Genomic DNA, 27,882 nt, shown 5'->3' with positions numbered 1-27,882 from the left:
ATTGGGTGCTTTAGGTTTCCTGGAGTGCAGGGAGTGTGGTTTGGGCATACCGCACCACCCTCTGGAGAACTCTGTGGTTGTGGGCGGTGCAGTTGCCCGACAGGATGCTCTCAATTGTGCATCTCTAAAAGTTTGAGGGCTTTAGGAGCCGAATTTCTTCAGCCTCCTGATTGAAGAGGAGCTGTTGCGCCTTCTTCACCACATTGTCTGTGGGTGGACCATTTCTGAAGATATTCACCTTCTCAACTGCGGTCCTGTCGATGTGGTAGGGGCATGCTCCCTCTGCTGTCTCCTGAAGTCCACGATCAGCTCCTTTGTTTTGTTGACGTTGAGGGAGAGATTATTTTCCTGGTACCACTCCATCAGGGCCCTCTACTTCCGGGTTGGAGCGAGCGGTCGCATTCGCACTTCGGTCCGCAGGTAGTATTACTTTTCATTACTTTTCATTACATTTCATTATAGTACAACGGTTTGATTTGTCTAATCTTAGCAATTTCTTCTTAGCTAGCTACATAGCCTTCTTTGTATCAAAGATAATTGCGTAATTATCGTATTTCGTCGTCCTAACGTAGTCTACTGCCCAGCAGCTAGCCACATAGCTAACGTCCACCGTATAGCAGCACTGTAGAAACTATTACACTCAACTGAACGACTTGATTAGTGTAGTGTTAGCTAGCTACATAGTTGTCTTTGCTGTCTTCGTATCCAAGATAATTGTGTAGTTTAGAGTGTGTAGTCTTAGAGTGATTATCTTAATTTACCGAGGTTAGCTAGCCAGCTATTTGTCGTCCTTAACGTAGGAGACACTGCTAGCTAGCTAACAGCTAACAGCTAGCCAACGTCTACCGAATATAACTTCTGCACTCAACAACCCGGTCGCATTCCGCTTCACTCCACAGGTAGTATCACATTTTCATTTCATTTCATTACAGCACAACGGTTTGATTTGCTTGATCGTAGCTAGCTACATAGCTAGCTACATAGCCGTCTTTGTATCAAAGATAATTGTGTAGTCTAGAGCGATTTTCTAGGTTAGCTAGCCAGCTATTGTCGTTCTTTTAACGCAACGTAACGTAATCAACACTGCTAGCTAGCCAGCTAGCCCCGAATAGCTGCACTGTAGAAACTATTACACTCAACGGAACGACTTGATTAGTGTAGTGTCAACAACGCAGCCACTGCCAGCTAGCCTACTTCAGCAGTACTGTATCATTTTAATCATTTTAGTCAATAAGATTCTTGCTACGTAAGCTTAACTTTCTGAACATTCGAGACGTGTAGTCCACTTGTCATTCCAATCTCCTTGCATTGGCGTAGCCTCTTCTGCAGCCTGTCAACTATGTGTCTGTCTATCCCTGTTCTCTCCTCTCTGCACAGACCATACAAACGCTCCACACCGCGTGGCCGCGGCCACCCTAATCTGGTGGTCCCAGCGCACACGACCCACGTGGAGTTCCAGGTCTCCGGTAGCCTCTGGAACTGCCGATCTGCGGCCAACAAGGCAGAGTTCATCTCAGCCTATGCCTCCCTCCAGTCCCTCGACTTCTTGGCACTGACGGAAACATGGATCACCACAGATAACACTGCTACTCCTACTGCTCTCTCCTCGTCCGCCCACGTGTTCTCGCACACCCCGAGAGCTTCTGGTCAGCGGGGTGGTGGCACCGGGATCCTCATCTCTCCCAAGTGGTCATTCTCTCTTTCTCCCCTTACCCATCTGTCTATCGCCTCCTTTGAATTCCATGCTGTCACAGTTACCAGCCCTTTCAAGCTTAACATCCTTATCATTTATCGCCCTCCAGGTTCCCTTGGAGAGTTCATCAATGAGCTTGATGCCTTGATAAGCTCCTTTCCTGAGGACGGCTCACCTCTCACAGTTCTGGGCGACTTTAACCTCCCCACGTCTACCTTTGACTCATTCCTCTCTGCCTCCTTCTTTCCACTCCTCTCCTCTTTTGACCTCACCCTCTCACCTTCCCCCCCTACTCACAAGGCAGGCAATACGCTCGACCTCATCTTTACTAGATGCTGTTCTTCCACTAACCTCATTGCAACTCCCCTCCAAAGTCTCCGACCACTACCTTGTATCCTTTTCCCTCTCGCTCTCATCCAACACTTCCCACACTGCCCCTACTCGGATGGTATCGCGCCGTCCCAACCTTCGCTCTCTCTCCCCCGCTACTCTCTCCTCTTCCATCCTATCATCTCTTCCCTCTGCTCAAACCTTCTCCAACCTATCTCCTGATTCTGCCTCCTCAACCCTCCTCTCCTCCCTTTCTGCATCCTTTGACTCTCTATGTCCCCTATCCTCCAGGCCGGCTCGGTCCTCCCCTCCCGCTCCGTGGCTCGACGACTCATTGCGAGCTCACAGAACAGGGCTCCGGGCAGCCGAGCGGAAATGGAGGAAAACTCGCCTCCCTGCGGACCTGGCATCCTTTCACTCCCTCCTCTCTACATTTTCCTCCTCTGTCTCTGCTGCTAAAGCCACTTTCTACCACTCTAAATTCCAAGCATCTGCCTCTAACCCTAGGAAGCTCTTTGCCACCTTCTCCTCCCTCCTGAATCCTCCTCCCCCTCCTCCCTCTCTGCAGATGACTTCGTCAACCATTTTGAAAAGAAGGTCAACGACATCCGATCCTCGTTTGCTAAGTCAAACGACACCGCTGGTTCTGCTCACACTGCCCTACCCTGTGCTCTGACCTCTTTCTCCCCTCTCTCTCCAGATGAAATCTCGCGTCTTGTGACGGCCAGCCGCCCAACAACCTGCCCGCTTGACCCTATCCCCTCCTCTCTTCTCCAGACCATTTCCGGAGACCTTCTCCCTTACCTCACCTCGCTCATCAACTCATCCCTGACCGCTGGCTACGTCCCTTCCGTCTTCAAGAGAGCGAGAGTTGCACCCCTTCTGAAAAAACCTACACTCGATCCCTCCGATGTCAACAACTACAGACCAGTATCCCTTCTTTCTTTTCTCTCCAAAACTCTTGAGCGTGCCGTCCTTGGCCAGCTCTACCGCTATCTCTCTCAGAATGACCTTCTTAATCCAAATCAGTCAGGTTTCAAGACTAGTCATTCAACTGAGACTGCTCTTCTCTGCACCACGGAGGCGCTCCGCACTGCTAAAGCTAACTCTCTCTCCTCTGCTCTCATCCTTCTAGACCTATCGGCTGCCTTCGATACTGTGAACCATCAGATCCTCCTCTCCACCCTCTCCGAGTTGGGCATCTCCGGCGCGGCCCACGCTTGGATTGCGTCCTACCTGACAGGTCGCTCCTAACAGGTGGCGTGGCGAGAATCTGTCTCCTCACCACGCGCTCCCACCACTGGTGTCCCCCAGGGCTCTGTTCTAGGCCCTCTCCTATTCTCGCTATACACCAAGTCACTTGGCTCTGTCATAACCTCACATGGTCTCTCCTATCATTGCTATGCAGACGACACACAATTAATCTTCTCCTTTCCCCCTTCTGATGACCAGGTGGCGAATCGCATCTCTGCATGTCTGGCAGACATATCAGTGTGGATGACTGATCACCACCTCAAGCTGAACCTCAGCAAGACGGAGCTCCTCTTCCTCCCGGGGAAGGACTGCCCGTTCCATGATCTCGCCATCACGGTTGACAACTCCATTGTGTCCTCCTCCCAGAGCGCTAAGAACCTTGGCGTGATCCTGGACAACACCCTGTCGTTCTCAACTAACATCAAGGCGGTGGCCCGTTCCTGTAGGTTCATGCTCTACAACATCCGCAGAGTACGACCCTGCCTCACACAGGAAGCGGCGCAGGTCCTAATCCAGGCACTTGTCATCTCCCGTCTGGATTACTGCAACTCGCTGTTGGCTGGGCTCCCTGCCTGTGCCATTAAACCCCTACAACTCATCCAGAACGCAGCAGCCCGTCTGGTGTTCAACCTTCCCAAGTTCTCTCACGTCACCCCGCTCCTCCGCTCTCTCCACTGGCTTCCAGTTGAAGCTCGCATCCGCTACAAGACCATGGTGCTTGCCTACGGAGCTGTGAGGGGAACGGCACCTCAGTACCTCCAGGCTCTGATCAGGCCCTACACCCAAACAAGGGCACTGCGTTCATCCACCTCTGGCCTGCTCGCCTCCCTACCACTGAGGAAGTACAGTTCCCGCTCAGCCCAGTCAAAACTGTTCGCTGCTCTGGCCCCCCAATGGTGGAACAAACTCCCTCACAACGCCAGGACAGCGGAGTCAATCACCACCTTCCGGAGACACCTGAAACCCCACCTCTTTAAGGAATACCTAGGATAGGATAAGTAATCCTTCTCACCCCCCCGCCCCCTAAATGATTTAGATGCACTATTGTAAAGTGGCTGTTCCACTGGATGTCATAAGGTGAATGCACCAATTTGTAAGTCTCTCTGGATAAGAGCGTCTGCTAAATGACTTAAATGTAAATGTAGTGTCATTGTTGGTAATCAGGCCGACCACCGTTGTTTCGCACGAAAACTTGATTTAGTTGGAGGCGTGCGTGGCCACGCAGTCGTGGGTGGACAGGGACTCCAGGAGGGGACTAAGCAAGTTACCTTTGCTTTCTTGGGTACAGGAACAATGGTGGACATCTTGAAGCAAGTGGGGACAACAGACTGTGTACGCTACGTCGCTGACGTTGGTGTCCACGACGTGGCTGGTTTTCCCTTTATTATCCATGATTGTCTGTAGACCCTGCCACATACGTCTTGACTGAGCCGTTGAATTGCGACTCCAATTTGTCTCTGTACTGATGTTTTGCCTGTTTGATTGCCTTACGGAGGGAGTAACTACACTGTTTGTATTCAACCATATTACCAGTCACCGTGTGGTTGAATGCGATGGTTCGCGCTTTCAGTTTTGCGTGAATGCTGCCATCTATCCACGGTTTTTGGTTTGGGTAGGTTTTAATAGTCACAGTGAGAACAGCATCCTCTATACACTTCCTGATGAACTCAGTCACCGTGTCAATGCAGATAGTCTGTAACAATTAATTAACTATTTAGCTGTCTTACGGCTATTAAGTAGTCGTATGGCTTGGGGGTACAAACTGTCTCAAAGCCTGTTGGTCGGAGATCTGATGCTTCAGTACCATTTCCCGGACAGAAGCAGAGTGAACAGTCTATGGCTGGGGTGGCTGAGGTCTTGCAATTTTTTGGCATTCCTCTGACACCTCCTGATGTAGAGGTCCTGGACGGCAGGGAGCTTGGCAGTCCGCAACACCCTCTGTAGCGCTTTGAGGTATAATGTTTTGAGGATCAGAGAGCCCATGCTAAATATTTTCAGCCCCCTGATGGGGAATAGGTGCTGTCATGCCCTCTTCAAGAGGACAATGTGGACAATGTTAAGTCATTAGTGATGTGGATGGCAAGGAACTTGAAGCTCTCGACCCGCTCCACTAAAGCCCCGTCAATGTGGATGGGGGCGTGCTCTCCCCTCTTTTTCCTGTAGTCTATGATCAGTTCATTGGTCTTACTGATGTTGAGGGAGAGGGTCTTGTCCAGGCACCACACTATCAAGTCTCTGATCTTATCCCTGTAGGTTTTCTAATCGATGACGTGATCAGTCCTACCAACGAGTCGTGTGTGGCCATGCAATCATGGGTGAACAGGGAGTACAGGAGGGGACTAAGCACGCACCCCTGAGGGGCCCCCGTGTTGAAGGTCAGCGTGGCAGAGGTATTGTTGCCTACCCTTACCACCTGGGCTGGCCGGTCAGGAAGTCCAGGATCCAGTTACAGAGGGATGTGTTCAGTCCCAGGGTCAAAAGCTTGGCGATTAGTTTTTTGGGGACTATGATTCTTAACGCTGAGCTGTAGTCTATGAACAGCTTTCTCACATAGTTATTTCCCCTCTTGTCCATGTGCGAGAGGGCAGTGTGACGTGCGATTGAGAATGCGTAATCTGTGAATCTATTGGGGCAGTACGAATTGGAGTGGGTCCAGGGTGTCTGGGATGATGGTGTTGATTTGTCTCATGACCAGACTTTCAAAGCACTTACAATTGACAGATGTGAGTGATACAGGGCGATAGTTATTTAGGCAGGTGTCATGACTGTCCTGTGAGGATCCTAATGCGTCAGATCAGCTTGGCAATGGACGACAGCAACCAGACCCACTCTCACCCACAGAGGGGGGAGGAGGGAGCTGGTGGGGGGTTGACAGCTCACACCCTGTCGTAAATTAAAGGAGATCCAGAGAACATCCCTCGCCAAATTAACACAGAAATTTTCCTTTGTCTCCAGAGACTTTTCCCGCCAAAACTCTAACACGTTCTAAAGCGAATACTAGAAAAACATTCCTAACAGAGAACGTGGGGAATGGTCAGTGGTGATCTAAATAATAATAATGTCATATGGGTTGTTATTTTGTGATGTTGTAATTGTTTCTATAAAGGAGATACTGTAATTTGAAAAGTATATACACTATCCAACCTTAATGTTGTATTTAAAGAATGATGCACATATTCTTGTTAAGTTAGGACTGTGCTTTTAGGATCCATAAGAGAATTTGTCTCTTTTGACCTTTGCACAGTAAGTAGTCACGCCCCGAGTGAGGTAAGAGAGTGTGTCAGCCAGACGGAACCACCACTTTCGACTAGACTGCATGAACTTTTAGACCAGAACGTCGCCATGCTGCAGCTGTGTGTGTAAAGTGGTTTGAACCCTGAATACCAACACGAGATAGAGAAGAAAACTCCCCTCTCAGACAATCACTGGTACGGCTGTTTAGCTGTCCTAGGAAAGTATCTAGAAAAGCACATTTAAGTGGGACTATTCTACTACATTTCAAACCAACGTATTCTGCTACTCTCATCACCCCACTGGTACCATCGACATGGCCTATCTTCCACGGAGCATCTTCCAGAGTGAACAACAGTAGAAGCCGATAGGGAGGCCACCTTTTGGACAATCAGAGCCTTATAGGCGTACCGCTGAAAGGCTCAACACCCTTCCTAAGGAGGGCTGGTTCTGACAGAGATCCACTGCGAACGAAGGCCTTCAAAACGTAAATACATGAATGATTTCTTACTCCAAATGGGCAGCCGTTTGTGGGCAAAGTATATGATTACTGTGAGAGTAGTTTCCTAAAGTGTACAGTATCAACGATAAGTGTATCTTTCTCTCTCTCTCAATCTCTCTCCATGTCATTGTGTAAGAAGCAGACATATGTTGTGTCAATCTGCTAAGGACCTTTTCCTAATGTATTAAGTGTGTATATTTAGTTAGCTAGTAAATAAATAATTAAACCAATTTGTGTGGTACTGAATCAGAAGTAAGGCTGTTTTTTTCACATGCAAGAGGTTATGACTGTTCAGAATGATGATATGATAAGAGGTTGTGATTAATGTGTTGACTGTTTTATGGATGTAATAGGTAATTATTTTAACAGCTGCTCTCGTGGTGCCCCAAATTCCTAATGAGTTAATTGTTACATGATTAATTTAATCAGGTAACAATTAAACATAGTTAGTTGATAAGATAAATAACAGTCATCAGATTAATGAAAGTAAAGTCACAACACAGGTTATCTTAGAGTTCTCGAGAATACTTTTCTAACTTAAAAAAAAAAAGTTTTACAAAGGAAGGTCATTCAGGAAATGGTTAGTTTTGTCTTAGTCTATAAACATCTAACACCATTTTGTAGTAAATCATTTTCAAATAAATAGTTTTCTGTATTTAGATTCCTTCATTGGGAATCACTGACACTCACATTTTGAAGCACAAAAAACATTCTAAAAAGCAAAAAGGGGAGCTTTTACCTTTGACAGTTTGGTGGTGGAAGTGACCTGCTTGCTGTCTCCGTTGTCTCCACCCTCTGTCTCGTCCCAAGTGGACTCTCTTGGTGAGGCCTTGGTGTTTTTCCTCAGCCTTTTAGACTTACACTGGATCTCTGTCAGCAGACCTGTGGGCAGTGATGAAGGGTTCAAACACAATGTGTTGAAGGAGAATTTCACCCCTACTTGTTCAATAGTGATTCTCTTTGTGAACGCATCGTAGCCAGCCAGAAAAGGCCTGATGCCCAATGATACAGCAGGGCGTTTGATATTTTATTACATTGGCTTTATAGTGTAACTATGGGTTTGAGAAAGTTATTGAGCAAGTTCTGAACATTAATTCTCACCTAAGGTAAGAGGTTAGCTCAGATGTATAGTTCAGATAATTAGGGAACTCTTTTAGACATTATTACAAATTGAGAAATCCCCAGTAATAGTCTAAATTATAAACCAGGTGGTTTGAGCCCTGAACGCTGATTGGCTGAAAGCCATGTTAGTGACGCGCGGGTTTACTCCTAACCCTACTCCTAACCCGCAGTCCCTGTGGATTATCCTACCCACCAATCACCAAATTATTTTGGGAACAGGCAGAAAAACTGAACATCAATCCACGGAGGCAAAAATGACAATGTTGGAGTTTAATTCAATAAGAGATAAGCTGCGAAAGGACAGTTTAAAATAAAGAGAAAGGAGGACCAGAAAAGTAATGGTTTGGTGAAGTGGTAAGAGGATGATAGCAGTGCTGCAATATTATGTGTGTTGATTGTGAGGCGCTATACAAATTTAACAGTCACAAGACAGGGACTTCCAATCGGCCTATAGTACGTCAAGGGAACTGTAGCCTACTGTTCAGATGGGTTAAATGGAAACTGAGATCTGGACACTGACTATAGGTCTATAACCCCTCACATAGCCTTAATATGAACTCCAGCAGAATTAAACAGTTCTTGCTGTAAAATGATACACCAAATGTATGCCAAATTTTGACTCGTGAACAGGAGTGGAGAAATCTGATTCATTTCTTTCAGCATCTTGAGAGAATGTGAATGCTCAGTTAGCACCTCTGCAGATGGTATCTATATCTTTATCAGCATCATAAAAGCTGATAGTATTTCAACCACATAAAATATGCATCCATGCCGAACTGAAATCTTATCAGAAACATGTTGGGTCGTTTTCACAGCTTTCTATTTCCTTACAACCCGTCAAACTGATGTCATCTGCAAATTTTGCACAGAAAATCTTTCCAGTATTTTTTTAGTTATTGCATTTTCTCCCGGGCCCCTAAACATATTTTCTCAGCGAAAGAAGATGAGAGAGAAAACTTTACCGATGTCAAATAAATTGAAGCATTCATTCTAGCGTTTTTACATTATTCTGGTGAACAAGGGTTTATTTAGTCTTCTAGGGCAACATATAATGACAGAAGAGAAGCTGCATGCATCTAATTATAGACAAGTTGCCTACCAAAGCAGAAGCATATCTAAATCAGGCCCAAAAATCATGCACCCCTGTCAAAATATTGTTCTGCTGTCTTTGACTGTAGCCCACAGCACATTTTCTATATTTGCGGTTTAGGGTCGGGTGCAAACCTCAGATTTTCACTTTTTCACATATAGTCGGACGGTTGTGGATGGCTTATTAGCAATTGTGCGCAGGTGTGGGTGAACAAACAGCTGACTCCCTGCACCACAAACAAACCAAAAAATGTTACGTTGGTAAACAGTTTGTGGTACAGTATACAGTATGTCCAATATACCACGGCTGAGGACTGTATCCAGGCACTCTGCATTGTACGGTACATAAGAACAGCCCTTAGCCATGGTATATTGGCCATATACCACACCCGCTCATGCCTTATTCCTTAATTATACAACTCCTGTATTTTATGCAGCGAGTATGTTAATGGAGAACTCCGTCCTCCTGCTCCCCTTGCCTGATACTCCAAATACACCCACCAATTGGGTCTCCTTAGTGGTAGGATTAGGATAGAGGGAAGGACACAAAGATTTCATCATGACCATGTCTTTTTGATCAAGATTTACACCTTATTTTCCCCATTCTTCTTTTGTTTCTGCAAAAATACCTTATCTTCCAGTTGACTCTCTCTCTGCCTCTCCCTCCCTTGAATAGCAACAATGGTGAGACCTTTCTGTTGTGAGCGGTATGACACAACTGTCCCTCAGTGAAATTCAAAGCAGTCGTGTCAGAATCCAAAATGAGAGTTCTCTGCTATGATCTGAGAATGTCCCCAGCGCATTGGAAGAACATTATGATGATATCATACAGTCTGAATAGATAGTCAGGCTCACAGCTAGACACATGTCAATCTGAATCATATACCGAGAGTGAGTGACTGTTTGGATACATGAGTGGTAAAATGCAATACTATTGAAGATATGCCCTGCAATTTGTTATATTGGGAAGTAGCAGGTGCACTTCTTCTTAAAGGTCCTCTGAGATCTGCCAGTGCTTCAGTTGAATTAAAAGAAAGTGGTTGAATATTAATTTTTGTACGGGCAGGTACTATGGTACAATGTATCATGCGTTATTAAAACCTGCAGTGTAGTCTCTCAAGCAATAAATGCACATAGTAGTAAATCAAAGAGCTGGTGTTATCACCAAATTAATTTCCTGTCATTGGCAAGATAATCTGTTGCACATAACAAATCGCAATATGCTTAGCAATGCAATAGCAGATCTATGCATCTGCACCTACATGGATTCTGGAGTAAAGGCCATCAAGAGTGAAGAAACATGGGGGTTCCTTCAAATGTCAAGACCACCTTTCTTGTTGAATCTTTCAGTAATGATGCTTTATGGTTTCCCTTGACTCTTGGTCCCTTTCCTTATCAATAATACCAGTACCTCACAGACTGTACCATCAAGTGTGACATAATAGGTGCAGTATCCCATGATGATAAATGGAGAGATGCCAACAGCTGTTGGCGTGAGTGCTGATATACTCACATTCTGCCAGCATGCCCATCTCCTTGCACTTCCGGAGACGACACTCCTGGCACTTCCTGCGCATGTACATGTCCATCTCACAGGTCCCTTTACTCTTGCACTTGTACACAGCGTTCTTTGTGATGCTCCGTCTGAAGAAGCCTAAAGGCAGTAATCAGAACAATTACCCAGTGACCTCAGTCTTTGGTCATATGATGAAATACTAGTGGTATTATGTACTGTAAAGCAAATAACACCACTACAGATGCAGGATCTTAATTTGATCACTCTTTTGTTGCCGAGAATTTGGAGATGAGCTTGTGATTTAATTAAATTCACTGAAAACCCACAAAAACACAGTTATATTTACTGTATTGCACTTTACATGTAGCCTACTTTTGCCCAACTATATAACCTAACCACCGATCAAGCAACATTATGGATTAATGTTCAAACCTGTCGCTGGATTATTTTCCTGTAAAATATAGGTTGAATTAGGATCTGTATGTGGTAGAGGTGGACCGTGCCTTGGATCTCCCTTAAATAAAACCGCTAATGGAGTGATGGCATTGGTTTGTGGCTGATCTATGCCCTTGGTCTTGACCTATTCCCAATGGGTGCTTCAAACCATTAACATGAACCCCTTTCAAAAGGGCCACACAGTGTACAGTCCAGCTATGTCCTCCGTAAGGCAACCAAACAGGCAATTCAACTGCTCAGACACGAGACGTATGTGGCAGCGACTCCAGACAATCATGGATTATAAAGGGAAAACTAGCCACGTCATGGACACCGATGCATTCACCCGCTCCAAGGAAAACACAGTTCTCCAGGCCATCAGACTGTTAAATAGTCACCACTAGCCGGACTCCGCCCAGTATCCTGCCCTGAACTTCAGAGTCTTGGTGGTTCCAAACTTCTTCCGCTTAAGAATGATGGAGGCCAATGTGTTCTTGGGGACCTTAAATGCTACAGACAGGTTTTGTTAGCCTTCCCCAGATCTGTGCCTCGACACTATCCTGTCTCGGAGCTCTACGGACAAGTCCTTCGACCCCCATGGCTTGGTTTTTGGTCTGACATGCACTGTCAACTGTGGGACGTTATATAGACAGGTTTGTGCTTTTCCAAATCATGTCCAATCAATTGAATTTACCACAGGTGGATTCCATTCAAGTTGTAGAAACATATCAAGGATGACCAATGGAAACAGGATGCACCTGAGCTCAATTTCGAGTCTCAGAGCAAAGGGTCTGAATAGTTATGTCAAAGTATTTATGGGTTATTTTGTGTAGATTGATGAGAAAAATGTCTAATTGCATCCATTTTAGCATAAGGCTGTAACATAACAAAATGTGCAAAAAGTGAAGGGGTCTGAATACTTTCCGAATGCACTGTATATATTTATATTGCGTAGTCTGACATTGCTCATTCTAATATTTCTTTATTTCTTAATTATTTTATACATTTTTGGGATTTGCGTGTATTGTTTTGTATTGTTAGGTATTATTGCACTGTTGTAGCTCGAAACATCAGCATTTTTCTACACCCGCAGTAACATCTGCAACATATGTATACAGCCCAATAACATTTTATTTTATTTTTACACTAATTACCAGTGTGAGAAAGATGCCCCCTAAGAGCCTTATTGGACTGGTTCCATACAGTGGGCACACACTCGATAGCTTGGAACAGGTAACTAGACATTCAAGTGCAAGGAGATGAGTACAACGACACACATTAACATTGCTTAGCTCCTGGTTCCCTACGCCATTATAGAATGGAACGCGTAGAGGGAGTTATATCCGGAGGGTGAACCGACTAGAGACAACCAAACCTCAAACCTACACTCAGATACGAGGCAGAAGAGCCCAGTGACCGCAACCATAACATCCATTCACCTGAGGATTTACAAGAAATAGAGTAGAAATGCTATCATTTAGAAGGTGAGGGAGGTGTTGTTGTGATTCTTCATGTTGGGTGTCACTGAGCTCGTCATTTTTACATGGAGACGTTCAGTAAAGTCATGCTGCTTACTCCTGACACTGAGTCCAGAGACAGTTCATTCATTCATCCTCGTCATGACGAAATATCATACTGATCACCTTCTGGATGTTTGTCATACCAGTGGTCTACTCTGTAGACATCATATTACATTATAGAATATCCCAACTACTAGAATATCCCAACTACAGTCTACTGCAGAGATAGCCTGCAAAGTAATGTCATACTTTCCAGGTCCATACCCAAACAGTTCGAACTACTAATTCTGAAAATTACTCTCTCCAGAAATAAGTCTCTCACTGTTGCCGCCTGCTACCGACCCCCCTCAGCTCCCAGCTGTGCCCTGGACACCATTTGTGAATTGATTGCCCCCCATCTAGCTTCAGAGTTTGTTCTGTTAGGTGACCTAAACTGGGATATGCTTAACACCCCGGCAGTCCTACAATCTAAGCTCAATGCCCTCAATCTCACACAAATCATCAAGGAACCCACCAGGTACAACCCTAACTCTGTAAGCAAGGTCACCCTCATAGACGTCATCCTGACCAACTGGCCCTCCAAATACACCTCCGCTGTCTTCAACCAGGATCTCAGCGACCACTGCCTCATTGCCTGTATCCGCTACGGTGCCGCAGTCAAACGACCACCCCTCATCACTGTCAAACGCTCCCTAAAACACTTCTGTGAGCAGGCCTTTCTAATCGACCTGGCCCGGGTATCCTGGAAGGACATTGACCTCATCCCGTCAGTTGAGGATGCCTGGTCATTCTTTAAGAGTAACTTCCTCACCATTTTAGATAAGCATGCTCTGTTCAAAAAATGCAGAACTAAGAACAGATACAGCCCTTGGTTCACTCCAGACCTGACTGCCCTCGACCAGCACAAAAACATCCTGTGGCGGACTGCAATAGCATCGAACAGTCCCCGCGATATGCAACAGTTCAGGGAAGTCAGGAACCAATACATGCAGTCAGTCAGGAAAGCTAAGGCCAGCTTCTTCAGGCAGAAGTTTGCATCCTGTAGCTCCAACTCCAAAAAGTTCTGGGACACTGTGAAGTCCATGGAGAACAAGAGCACCTCCTCCCAGCTGCCCACTGCACTGAGGCTAGGGAACACGGTCACCACCGACAAATCCATGATTATCGAAAACTTCAACAAGCATTTCTCAATGGCTGGCTATGCCTTCCGCCTGGCTACTCCTACCTCGGTCAACAGCTCCCCCCCGCAGCTCCTCGCCCAAGCCTCTCCAGGTTCTCCTTTACCCAAATCCAGATAACAGATGTTCTGAAAGAGCTGCAAAACCCGGACCCGTATAAATCAGCTGGGCTTGACAATCTGGACCCTCTATTTCTGAAACTATCCACCGCCATTGTCGCAAACCCTATTACCAGCCTGTTCAACCTCTCTTTCATATCGTCTGAGATCACCAATGATTGGAAAGCTTCTGCAGTCATTCCCCTCTTCAAAGGGGGAGACACCCTGGACCCAAACTGTTACAGACCTATATCCATTCTGCCCTGCCTATCTAAGGACTTCGAAAGCCAAGTCAACAAACAGGTCACTGACCATCTCGAATCCCACTGTACCTTCTCCGCTATGCAATCTGGTTTCCGAGCCAGTCACGGGTGCACCTCAGCCACACTCAAGGTACTAAACGACATCATAACCGCCATCGATAAAAGACAGTACTGTGCAGCCGTCTTCATCGACCTTGCCAAGGCTTTCGACTCTGTCAATCACCAGATTCTTATCGGCAGACTCAGTAGCCTCGGTTTTTCGGATGACTGCCTTGCCTGGTTCACCAATTACTTTGCAGACTTTGCAGAGTTCAGTGTGTCAAATCGGAGGGCATGCTGTCCGGTCCTCTGGCAGTCTCTATGGGGGTGCCACAGGGTTCAATTCTCGGGCCGACTCTTTTCTCTGTATATATCAATGATGTTGGTCTTGCTGCGGGCGATTCCCTGATCCACCTCTACGCAGACGACACCATTCTATATACTTTCGGCCCGTCATTGGACACTGTGCTATCTAACCCCCAAACGAGCTTCAATGCCATACAACACTCCTTCCGTGCCCTCCAACTGCTCTTAAACGCTAGTAAAACCAAATGCATGCTTTTCAACCGATCGCTGCCTGCACCCGCATGCCTGACTAGCATCACCACACTGGATGGTTCCAACCTTGAATATGTGGACACCTATAAGTACCTAGGTGTCTGGCTAGACTGCAAACTCTCCTTCCAGACCCATATCAAACATCTCCAATCGAAAATCAAATCAAGAGTCGGCTTCCTATTCCGCAACAAAGCCTCCTTCACTCACGCTGCCAAGCTTACCCTAATAAAACTGACTATCCTACCGATCCTCAACTTCGGCGATGTCATCTACAAAATCGCTTCCAACACTCTACTCAGCAAACTGGATGCAGTTTATCACAGTGCCATCCGTTTTGTCACTAAAGCACCTTATACTACCCACCACTGCGACTTGTATGCTCTAGTCGGCTGGCCCTCGCTACATATTCGTCGCCAGACCCACTGGCTCCAGGTCATCTACAAGGCCATGCTAGGTAAAGCTCCGCCTTATCTCAGTTCACTGGTCACGATGGCTACACCCATCCGTAGCACGCGCTCCAGCAGGTGTATCTCACTGATCATCCCTAAAGCCAACACCTCATTCGGCCGCCTTTAGTTCCAGTACTCTGCTGCCTGTGACTGGAACGAATTGCAAAAATCGCTGAAGTTGGAGACTTTTATCTCCCTCACCAACTTCAAACATCAGCTATCCGAGCAACTAACCGATCGCTGCAGCTGTACATAACCTATTGGTAAATAGCCCACCCATTTTCACCTACCTCATCCCCACAGTTTTTATTTATTTACTTTTCTGCTCTTTTGCACACCAATATCTCTACCTGTACATGATCATTTATCACTCCAGTGTTAATCTGCAATATTGTAATTATTTGCCTACCTCCTCATGCCTTTTGCACACATTGTATATAGACTCCCCTTTTTTTCTACTGTGTTATTGACTTGTTAATTGTTTACTCCATGTGTAACTCTGTGTTGTCTGCTCACACTGCTATGCTTTATCTTGGCCAGGTCGCAGTTGCAAATGAGAACTTGTTCTCAACTAGCCTACCTGGTTAAATAAAGGTGAAATAAAAAAATAAAAAAATAAAAATATATATTCAGATTACGATACTGTTCTAGCAATAGCTACAGAGCAAAACCAGAAGTGATCAACACAGGCTTTTAGAAGAAGTGAGCCCATCCATAGAGTGGTTTCTCAAGTGTTGAATGTAGAAGATGCTCTTATTTGGATCTATGTTGTGGAAGACGGTGAAGACCTGTAGTCCGTAACACTTCAATGTCTACAGCTATGATAAAGATGTAGCACAATTAACCACTGCAATTACCTTTACACCCCTCACAGGTGAGAGCGTTATAGTGGTACCCAGATGCCTTGTCCCCACACACCACACACAGCTCCTCCCCTTTGACCCTGCCTGCGTGGGAAGTGTGCCTGGTCCTCTTGCACACCGCAGGCACTATGGCGGATGCCTCTTCCATTTCAACATCGTAGCTACCCTCCAGGGGTTCTTTCCTCAGTTCATACATCTCTGTGGGTGAGTACCACTCATCAACGCTGTATTGGGGATAGTAATTCTGATTGGAGTAGTATGGAGGGGAGGACATGGTGGGCTCCACCGAGGGGTATTGCATGCTGGGATAGTTGGTGAAGGATAAGACCTCTTGGTCCTGGAGCAGAGGGCTCCCTTGATCTGCCAGAATATCTGAGAGGAGAAAAGAAAGACGCATAGATGAACTTATCGTATCACTGATTAGAAGTGTTGGCTAAAGTTTCTTTAGCCAACTAAAAAGTCAGCTTGGCTTCAGCATGGTTCAGAAAATCCACAATAGCTACACATTTCACAAGCCAATAACTCCTGTGCTTTCCCAAGGATAGTGTAGTACGACTGTCAAAATCACTTTCCATCTGTTACAGTAGTATTAGATAGTGACTTAATCTGAGTATTTAAACATTAACATAACAGGGGATAGTAACTTACATAAACCCAGGCATAAATAACCTCACACTCTTACAGAACACACTGTCACAGCAGATTGACGGGACGGCTTGAGCTTTCCAGCTATTTTCCAAAGAGATAATAGTACTTATCTTATTTACGTTTTACATATATTGATATTTCACAATGCTTTATCATCAGTGTCATACATTATAATAATGATATTTATATTATGTGGTCATGAATCCTTGAAGGTCAGCTAGCATTGGATTTCATTTCACTTTTATTCATTCAAATACATTAAGGTAAAAGGAAATACTGGAACACAAAAAAAGCTGCTGGAATGTAGCCGTACAGTTCTATAGGATTGAGTTTATCCAAACTCATTTTATAATACACATAATCCAAGCTGACACAATACGATCGACAGGCATGAGATTCTGACCTGAAGATTTGTTCTAATCTAGACCATGGCCATCTCAGGGTGACCCAGCACACCCAGGTCTTTCTCTCTTTCTCGGACCACCTGAAAAGTAATCCCCCTCTGCGGCTCTACTCTTACCTTTTACTTCTTCTACCTTCTTCTACCTCAGCATACCTTCCTCTAATATCTTTGTCAATGGAACTTCTCCAGAATAATTCGGTACAGGAGTCCTAGAACAGAACACCTTGGTGCTTGTTTGAGGTCTGACTTAGGAGTGCCAAATGGGAGCAAAGGTTGCCATGGCTACTTATTAACCTGACAGACATTTCTGCCCATCATTACAGGTAGTTGGTTCCGTAATGTGTAAAGTCACTTTGACATCTGGCTTGTGTGACTGGCTGCTACTGCCTGAGGTGTAAAAGTGTGTCAGAGCTGGCCACTGGATCGCCTGATCCCAGATCTGCATGTTCCAACTCTCCTAACAATCATTGCTATGCCATATGTACAGTGTTGACCCGCATTGCGCATGGCAGGTTATGCAAATCTTTGATTTAATAAAGTTGCATACAAATATGGTCTCTTTTTTCCATTCTTGACAGGCAGCTCCAAAATGCAGGTGTTTTAGCCTAGCTTAGTGCTTTCTGTGGTGGTGATGGGCCAGTGGAAAATACAGAGCATAGGGGTTAGTAATATACTCTAGTTGCACCGTGATTGGCTCAGAGTTCTATCACTCATGTGGACACTGCGTCACCGCAAAATCTACAGGGAGAGCTCGAAAATTCAAGCCTCTTGGTTGCTGCCATAGATATACATTAGAAGTGCCCATCCAAGAAGGCTCAAGTTAATTGGCCACAGATAAAATGACATTAAATCATGTTATATCTACCGTAGCTTTGATTGGACTGATCATGTCAACATCATTCTTTCAAAAGCTGAGCTTGCAAGATAGACAAGCAGTCATCATCATGAATCAAGTTGACAATCGACTGGCAAATCCTTTTCAATCCTTGTCATATCAACAGAAATGATAGATAAAACAGATCGGTGCTCATCGGCCATTGGACATAAACATTATACAACAGTTGGAAATCACAAATTCAACAATGAGTGGTTTGGAAGGAATCAGTGGCTAACGGCAAGCTTGCAAAGCAATCACAAGCCTGCTGTTCAGTGGAGTGGCTGTATGGTCCCAAGTCTAAGACTAAGGGTCTCTTTTCCAAGGTTAAAAGGATAAACATTCACATGCAACACCATTGGCCATTAAAGGTTGAATACATTGGCCATGCTGTTAATCCAGCATAACTTCTGCCACGTTTAAAACAACTGTAAACTCGGAACTGGGAAATCTCAGACGTCAGTGTGTTCAAGACAACATCTTACTGAGAAAATACGTTTTGAACTGTCATCCAACTCAGAATTCCAAGTCGGGAACTCTGGCCTCTTTTTAGAGCTTCAACCTGAAGATCACTGAAGTCAGGATTCGACCTTGTTTCTTTCTGAGTTCCCAAATGTCTAGAAAGCACCAAGTATCCAGAGAAATGATGACAAAGTTTGATGACTAAATTTGCCGACGAAGGACAGCACAGCACAACAAGGTGAGTCCAAAAATGTATTGTATGCTGCTGCAAAAATGATGTAATATGCCAGGGAGATATGTATACTCTAGCTAAGAAAGTAATACTAAGAGTATATCGTGTAGTAATAGCCCATGTGTCTCACCCTAATAATTTGGTCCCTTTCCTCCTCATAACTTAGCCTACTGTTCTGACTTGGTGGTGCACATGTAGCCTATAGCCTGGTTTAGAGAAATGTCATCATTGAATATTGTATGAGCTCTCATTGTCTGCTTATAGGCCCCCTTTATTTATCCTTTGTACATCTCAATTGTCAGTAGAAACTATATTTGTTTAAGCAAGTCAGCCATATCAGCTATATTTTTTTTAAAAAGGCAGTAAATGAGGCTGAATGAACTGTTTCCCTGCCAGACGAGGCTCCGTTGATAACCAGGTGTAGCGGTGGTAAGGATTCACTCCATGGTGCTGAAAAGAAAGTTCTGCTGTTGGGACTGCCTTATGTAGGGCCTAACAGTTTGTGGGCACTGTTTGCCACCGTTATAGTGCAATTAATGTATTGTTTAGTGTTGTGTAGTGGCTTTGCTGGCATGCATAAAAAAAGAAGCATTTGCCCCACCAAGGGGGGAAAAAAATCGCCATTGCATTGTGCATATACTGTTACAGTTGAAGTCGGAAGTTTACATACACTTAGGTTGGAGTCATTAAAACTTGTTTTTCAACCACTACACACATTTCTTGTTAAGAAATTATAGTTTTGGCAAGTCGGTTAGGACATCTACTTCGTGCATCACACAATTTTTCCAACAATTGTTTACAGACAGATTATTTCACTTATAATTCACTATCACAATTCCAGTCGGTCAGAAGTTTACATACACTAAGTTGACTGTGCCGTTAAACAGCTTGGAAAATTCCTGAAAATGATGTCATGTCTTTAGAAGCTTCTGATAGGTTAATTGACATCATTTGAGTCAATTGGAGGTGGTTTTTAAAAATTGTACCTTTTATTTAACTAGGCAAGTCAGTTAAGAACAAATTCTTATTTTCAATGATGGCCTAGGAACAGTGGGTTAACTGCCTGTTCAGGAGCAGAATGACAGACTTGTACCTTGTCAGCTCAGGGATATGAACTTACTAGTCCAACGCTCTCACCACTAGGCTACTCTGCCGTCCTGTACCTGTGGATGTATTTCAAGACCTACCTTCAAACTCAGTGCCTCTTAGCTTGACATCATGGGAAAGTCAAAAGAAATCAGCAAAGACCTCAGAAAGAAAAATGTAGACCTCCACAAGTCTGGTTCATCCTTGGGAGCAATTTCCAAATGCCCGAAGGTACCATGTTCATCTGTACAAACAATAGTACGCAAGTACAAACACAATGGGACCACGCAGCCGTCATACCGCTCAGGAAGGAGACGCATTCTGTCTCTTAGAGATTAATGTACTTTGGTGCGAAAAGTGCAAATCAATCCCAGAACAACAGCAAAGGACCTTGTGAAGATGCTGGAGGAAACAGGTACAAAAGTATCCATATCCACAGTAAAACGAGTCCTATATCGACATAACCTGAAAGGCCGATCAGCAAGGAAGAAGCCACTGCTCCAAAACCGCCATAAAAAAGCCAGACTACAGTTTGCAACTGCACATGGGGACAAAGATGGTACTTTTCGGAGAAATGTCCTCTGATCTGATGAAACAAAAATAGAACTGTTTGGCCATTATGCCCATTGTTATGTTTGGAGGAAAAAGGGGGATGCTTGCTAGCCAAAGAATACCATCCCAACCGTGAAGCATGGGGATGGCAGCATCATGTTGTGGGGGTGTTTTGATGCAGGAGGGACTGCTGCACGTTCCAAAATAGATGGCATCATGAGGATGGAAAATTATGCGGATATATTGAAGCAACATCTCAAGACATCAGTCAGGAAGTTAAAGCTTGGTAGCAAATGGGTCTTCCAAATGGACAATGACCCCAAGCATACTTCTGAAGTTGTAGCAAAATGGCTTAAGGACAACAAAGTCAAGGTATTGGAGTGGCCATCACAAAGCTCTAACCTCAATCCTATAGAAAATTTGTGGGCAGAACTGAAAAAGCGTGTGCGAGCAAGGAGGCCTACAAACCTGACTCAGTTACACCAGCTCTGTCAGGAGGAATGGTTCCAAAATTCACCCAACTTATTGTGAGAAGCTTGTGGAAGGCTACCCAAAACGTTTGACCCAAGTTAAACAATTCAATGGAAATGCAACCACATTCTAATTGATTGTATGTAAACTTCTGACCCACTGGAAATGTGATGAAAGAAATAAAAGCTGAAATCAATAATTTCTCTCTACTATTATTCTGACATTTCACATTCTTAAAATAAAGTGGTGATCCTAACTGACCAAAAACAGGAACTTTTTACGAGGATTAAATGTCAGGAATTGTGAAAACTGAGTTTAAATGTATTTGGCTAAGGTGTATGCAAACGTCTGACTTCAACTGTATATAATACACTGCATATTATGTATTGCTTGACGAAAATAGTAGGAGGAGTTAGATGAAGCACATACAGTACTGATCTGGGTCCAGGCTCGTCACTGAAGGTTGCTTACCAAAGAAGTGTGAGTTCTCGGACAATGGGAATCCATCGTTGTGTGGGATCTGTAGTGGTCCCACCACATTTACTTCGGGGCCCACCCACTCATTCATTCACAAATCTGAATGGACCTCAGCTCAGAATAAAGATGATGGAAGTAAATTATTTCCAGTCCAATCCTGTAAGAAACGAAGATACACCTAGACATAACGTTAGTGTGAGTTTAACATTTTGTTAAGCAGCTTTGTGATACAGTAGCTTACCTGTTAAATACCTCACAGACAACACTTTAGCCCTTGCAAAGGTTTTCGGACCCCTTGGATATCTTCACATTCTATTGTTTTACAAAGTGGGATTAACCAGTTACAGTCCAAGCCCTGCTGGATATGTACAGAATAAAAATATTCCAAACATGCATCTTGTATGCAACAAGGCACTAAAGTAATACTGCAAAAAAACACAACAAATGTATACACTTTTTGGATTAAATGCATAGCCTTGTGTTTGGGACAAATCTAACACAACACTTCATTGAGTAACTGACTCCTTATTTTCAAGCATCCTGGTATGTGTATGCTTGACATGAGCAAATACAGGCAGAGTTTTTCTTTTATAAAAAGAAATGGATGGAGCAAAACACAGGCAAAATCCTAGAGGAAAATCTGCTTCAGTCTGCTTTAGACGAGAGACTGGGAGAGGAATTCACCTTTCAGCAGGACAATAACCTACAACACAAATCTACACTGGTGTTGCTTATCAATAAGACAGTGAATGTACCTGAGTGGCCAAGTTACAGATGAAATCTGTTTAAATCTGCCAAGGTACAGATAAAATACATTTTATGCAACTGGTGGGTCTAATCCTGAATTCTGATTGGTTAAAACCGCATTCCATCCGGTGTCTATTGCACAAGTTTCCACCGGCTAAATCTATGATGTTAAAATGTCTATTTACTCTGTTCCATCTGACTGCGCAATCCACTGTCTCATCAGCCCAGCCGGCTACTTATAAACTTGATCTCCACATTTTATTGTGTTACTGCCTGAATTTGGATGAAATTGAGATTTTATGTCACTCGCCTACACAAAATACCCCATAATGTCAGACAGAAATGATGTTTTTACAGAATTTTTACAGATGAATAAATAATGTAAGTATTCAAACCCCTTTGTTAAGTTAAAGAGTAAACATTTGCTTAACAAGTCACATAGTGACTTGAATTGACTCACTCTACGTGCAATAATAGTGTTTAGCCTGATTTTTAATGACTACCTCATCTACAGTATGTACCCCACACATACAATTATCTCAAAGGTCCCTCAGTTGAGCAGCGAATTTCAACCTGCTACAGTATTTATACCCCTTGACTACGTTGTGTTACAGCCTGAATTCAAAATTGGTTACAAAAATGTTTTCCTCACCCAGCCATTTTCAAGTCTTGTCATATATTTGTAAGCTGCAACTACTGTAGGCCACTCAGGAACATTCAACTATCGTCTTGGTAAGCAACTCCAGTGTATATATTGCCTTGTGTTTTAGGTTATTGTCCTGCTGAAAGGTGAATTTGTCTCCCAGTGTCTGTTGGAAAGCAGACTGAACCAGGTTTTCCTTTAGGATTTTGCCTGTGCTTAGCTCTATTCCATTTATTTTTATCCTAAAAAAACTCCCTAGCCTTGCCGATGACAAGCATACCCATAATATGACACAGCCACCACCATGCTTGAAAATATGAAGAGTGGATTTTCCCGAAACATAACATTTTTTGGCTCCCGAGTGGCGCAGAGATCTAAGGCACTGCCTCTCAGTGCTTTTGGCGTCACTACAGACACCCTGATTCGAATCCAGGCTGTATCACAACCGGTCGTGATTGGGAGTCCCATAGGGCGGCGCCCAGCATCGTCTGGATTTGGCCCAGCATCGTCCGTCATTGTAAATAAGAATTTGTTCTGAACTGACTTGCCTGGTTAAATAATTAATAAAATAAAAATTATATTCAAGACATAAAGTTAATGTCTTTGCCACATTTCTACTGTTTTACTTTATTGACTTATTGCGAACAGGATGCTTTTGTTTTGGAATATTTTTATTTTGTACAGTCCTTCTTTTCACGTTGTCATTTAGGTTAGTATTGTGGAGTAACTACAATGTTGTTGATCCAGCCTCCAGCCTTCTCCTATTACAGCTATTAAGCTCTGTAACTGTTTTAAAGTCACCTTTGCCCTTTGGTGAAATCCCTGAGCGTTTTCCTTCTACTCCGGCAACTGAGTTAGGAAGGACGCCTGTATCTTTGTAGTGACTGGGTGTATTGATGCACCATCCAAAGTGTAATTAATAACCTCACCATACTCAAAGGGATATTCAATGTCTGCCTTTTTTTATTATTAACCATCTACCAATAGGTAACCTTCTTTGCAAGGCATTTGAAAACCTCCCTGGTCTTTGTGGTTGAATCTGTGTTCGAAATTCACTGCTCGACTGAGGGACTTCACATATAATTGTGTGTGGAGTGCAAAATCCTGTTAAACTAGGGTCTCCAACAGGTTGATCGCAAGCTACCAGTAGCTCTCAGCCCACCTATGATTAGCTCCCCAAACAATTCTGAAAGTACATGCAATTTTCACATGTTCCACTGCAAATTGTCATTAACAAATCTCACAAGTATTAGACACTGCAAGTTCCCAGCTACTATCTAATTAATGCAACGCTGACATTATCCTACCCCCGGTTAGCTACTATTGGCTTAAAATGCCAAGCCTAACACAATAGCTGCCAATTCATTTCCAGCAATATTTCCCCTGTATGTCTGTGTGGTGCGCATGTATTTCTTTCACTTATTTCTGTGTGTGGCCAGCTGATGTGATAACCATCTTGTGGGTTGACAGACAGTAATTTCCCCAAAACTTTCTCAGTTTAATGTTTACTGTAAGGTAGGCATACCTGGAAGAAGTATATCATCAGGAAGTATATCATTTTGATCTATTACTTGGTATTTGCTAACTTTGCCATGAAATGAGCAACAGCATTACAGAACCATCACTAGACTGGCACATCAGACAACACATTCCTCACCTGCTAGATTCACAATTAAAGGGGAATTACACAAAAAACTCCTGATATTGATGTTTATCTTCCAGACCTAAAAATAAATATTCAGATGTGATTTAAGTATTGACATGGACTCAGACTTGTCTTGTGTTATGTGATGTTTCCATTATTGCTGTAACCATAACCACAATGTACCCAACACAACAATTCCAAAACAATTATTTTGATGAGTATTCCCTTTAGGTTATATTCTGTATTAAGTGAGGTCTGTTCCTGTGCAGTACATTCATAATTAAAGAGATCCTTGAGAGTTGCTAGTCTATTCCCCTGTTATCACAGTAAAATGAACACAGTGATTTCCCCAAACTTTTCCATGGTCTCCCTGAATATGTTACTGACTAACAGCACCCATGGCCACATTAACTGACACCATCATGCAGTGAGCAGAGAGGAGGTAAATCACCATGTGAACCACTGGTTTTATAAATCACACCTGACATAGCTTTAATTAATTAGCCAGGGCTAATTTCCCCAGAGATTAAACAACAGCCCACATGAAGATGTCAACAAGGGCCTCCAGGCCAGTTTGTCAGCCCACACAAAGAATCAACCTGTCCCTCTCTATCATTCGCTCTTACCGTATTCCTTCCTGTTGATTTCCCCAGTGTAAGTCCAGTCTAGTCCCAGCCTTCACCCTCTCTCTCTGATCTCCACATTGTAAAGTACAGCACCATCAATATTTGCTCATGAGCATCTAGCTGCTCCTGGCTGTCTGGGGTTGCAGGGAGAGTATGTGTGACTGGCTGGGGTCATGGAGAAAGGGGACAGTGGTTATTAATTAAGCTGTCCATTCCTCTCCATGAACGCACTACCCCTCTTCCCCCTCCTCCCACCTCCTCCCATTTCCCCAAAATCCTCCTCATTCAGCAAAGCAATCTGGCAGCCATGTGTACTCCCTAACACAGAGAAAACCAGACCAGAACCCCCCCCCCAAAAAAGCACACACACACACACACATGCACACACATGCTAACACACATTAGTCACAGGCAACTTGGTCTTGGATAAGGCACAAGTGATCAAGCAGAGAGCCAACCCATTGGTCAAAAACTAGTCAAATCATTTCAACCAAATAAATCTATGAGATGACCTTGAATCAACGCGGATAACTGATTGGATTTGCAAAAATGAATCAACTTAAGGGCAATTTGTATTTTTTTCACCCAACTTTTAACCTAAATCCAATGACATGGTGATATTTTTTGTTGATTTCATGTTAAATTCACATTAGTCGAAAACTTAACCAAATATGAAACAAAACTAGATGTTGAAGTCTGTGCCCCGTCGGGAAGGCATTCATTAGATGGATCATGTTTTTCATAAATCATAACTAACACAAATATTAGATGATGCTGTGTTTATAAGTGAAAGTTTAATCTACACCTCAGCACAATGTCTATAGGTAGCCATAATGGAATGGCTCTCCTGGCTAGGCCACCTAATTGTCAGGTGTACATGTAGTATGGCAGAAAGAGCACTATACATTTTGATGGATTGCAAAGAGAACAGCTAAAGTAGGAAAATATAACAGTATCGGGAAATACCTATTGAAGTATTGAAGAAAAATAAAATGTATTTTGATCCTCTTCATAAAACATTGTTCTCAGAAGGGTGTCTTGCTTTGTGGCCTTGTTTTAATTTGTTTAGCCAATGTGTTACAGTAAGAAGCCATTCACCTCATTGCTTGACTATTCACAACTGGATGTAATAGGAGGAAAGCTGTGATGAGAATAAAGCTGGGAATAGGCCCCAGTGTTTCTATAAGCTTCTATATATCCAAAAAACAAGTGTTTAATCATTGATGGGTCTGTTGCTCCATCCAAAGAGGCCCTTCTGAGTCAACAGAACAGACAGTCAATCTGAAATAAACAGGACCTTTGCCATTGGCTGCTGTCTGCTTGTGGACTAAGTAGCTGCTGTGTGTCCGAGGGCTTTGGGGTGGACTGGGTTGTGGTGGCCTCATGAGAAGGACACGTAGTAGGACTGAGAACCTTGTAACATGTACAGTAGGCGACTGTATTTTCTTCACTATTAAACAGATTGTATTGCTTTCTAGTGGTATTTTTGGTATGGTTACCACTTATCGGTAAGGGTACAATTTCAGTTTATTTATTGTGGTGGACATGTTGTGGACACAATCGATAAACACTAACAGAATAAATGGTGCTACATTTTCTTACGTGTGTGTCACAGCACAGCACAGACAAGGGTTCAGCGGCTCGCTTCATATATGGCCCTCAACAAACGCAAATGACATTTACTTTTTAACCGTGTACGATAGCCTTTCCCCTCTTACTCAGTGATCACTATTGTCTTTTCACCTTTTTAGCTCACATTTGGTTATTGATTGTGAATAGAAAAGCTGACTGTTTACAGTTTTGAACCACCTCCAACTTGTAAAGGGAGAGGAGGAGATAAGTTGATCAAACACTGGGCTCCAACCGGGCAGCAAAGAGCTGCTCGTCTTCTCTAACAAGCTCTCAAAGACTGTCACAAAAATTCCAATGAATATAAACCAATAGCAAGGTCCATAACCTTGAACCTTTCCCAAGCCTGTCTGTGAGAACAACTCATTAACATACAATGGCAGATACGAAGAATATACAGTAGCAAGCTGGTCTTTAAGGACCAAACTGTAATTACACAATAATTTACCTCCTCTGGAAATCACTACAACTGGCCTTACAGTAAACATATAAAGGTAACAGGCCCTCTTAAAAAGTACATGCTTTCATTCATTATTTTCAATGGATTATATTCACCCTGAGTTACCTCTTGAGCATGATGGTTCCACTTATCGTAACCCATTTTAAATCAGGAATTACGATAAACATAGTATTTGCCTGCACAAATGACTGTCAATTAGTGTCCCGTGAATTTGCTAGCTTACTGGTGGATCTAAGTGTTTAGGAACAGAACAGATAAGGTGAAGGATGTTTACTGAGAGATGATGGGAAGCAGAGCGGTCTGTGTAGTTGTTACAATGATTCGGAAAGCTAATTGGAGTAAACACACAGTTTAGTGTTGATTGTAGAACAGCCATTTAGTCTGGCAGATAAAGACAGTCAAACGGTATGAATATTATTTTTATCCACGTGTTCAATTACTCATGGCTAATGATGTTTACCTTCCATCCATACATGGAATTTACTGTAAGGCCATGTGGTTTTGTGGGCAGTTTGAGCTCTATAAAAAGTTTGAGTGTATATAATCAGTTCACACAAGCATGACTGCAGCCCCCCGTTTACAAGAGGACAAATTGGGGGTTTCAAACTGTAAGATTTATTTTGAGTTAGAGAAATTGACATATTGCACTTGATGGTGGATTTGCCTCAAAGAACTTTGAAATGAACAATCAATGGTGGAATAAAGGACAACTCGGTTCACATTACTCAGTGATCCATAGTTAAGACTTGTTCAGGTTGTTTATTTTTTTTAAACAAAGTTCTCAATA

General features: G+C 43.6%; 1 protein-coding gene across 6 annotated transcripts in view; it reads right to left on the bottom strand.

Moving 5' to 3' along the window:
* LOC118401096 (bile acid receptor) overlaps positions 1-25,174 on the bottom strand; it is a 32,238-nt gene extending 7,064 nt beyond the window's left edge. Inside the window, exons 1-5 of one of the 6 annotated variants that reach the window (XM_035798322.2) lie at positions 25,007-25,174; positions 21,340-21,523; positions 16,135-16,512; positions 10,735-10,875; positions 7,750-7,892 (exon numbers count right to left, since the gene is read on the bottom strand). In XM_035798322.2, coding sequence (XP_035654215.1) covers positions 7,750-7,892; positions 10,735-10,875; positions 16,135-16,512; positions 21,340-21,436 — 759 coding nt within the window. In that variant the 5' untranslated portion in view covers positions 21,437-21,523; positions 25,007-25,174. Of the gene's footprint in view, positions 1-7,749; positions 7,893-10,734; positions 10,876-16,134; positions 16,513-17,308; positions 17,657-21,339 lie in introns of those variants that run through there. The other 5 variants (XM_035798321.2, XM_052474826.1, XM_035798320.2 and 2 more) reach the window with 5 other exon arrangements.
* Positions 25,175-27,882: the final 2,708 nt, after the last annotated feature.

Source organism: Oncorhynchus keta, chromosome 22 (assembly GCF_023373465.1).
Source record: "Oncorhynchus keta strain PuntledgeMale-10-30-2019 chromosome 22, Oket_V2, whole genome shotgun sequence".
NCBI lineage: Eukaryota > Metazoa > Chordata > Actinopteri > Salmoniformes > Salmonidae > Oncorhynchus > Oncorhynchus keta.
This window is presented reverse-complemented; position numbering and strand designations above follow the sequence as displayed.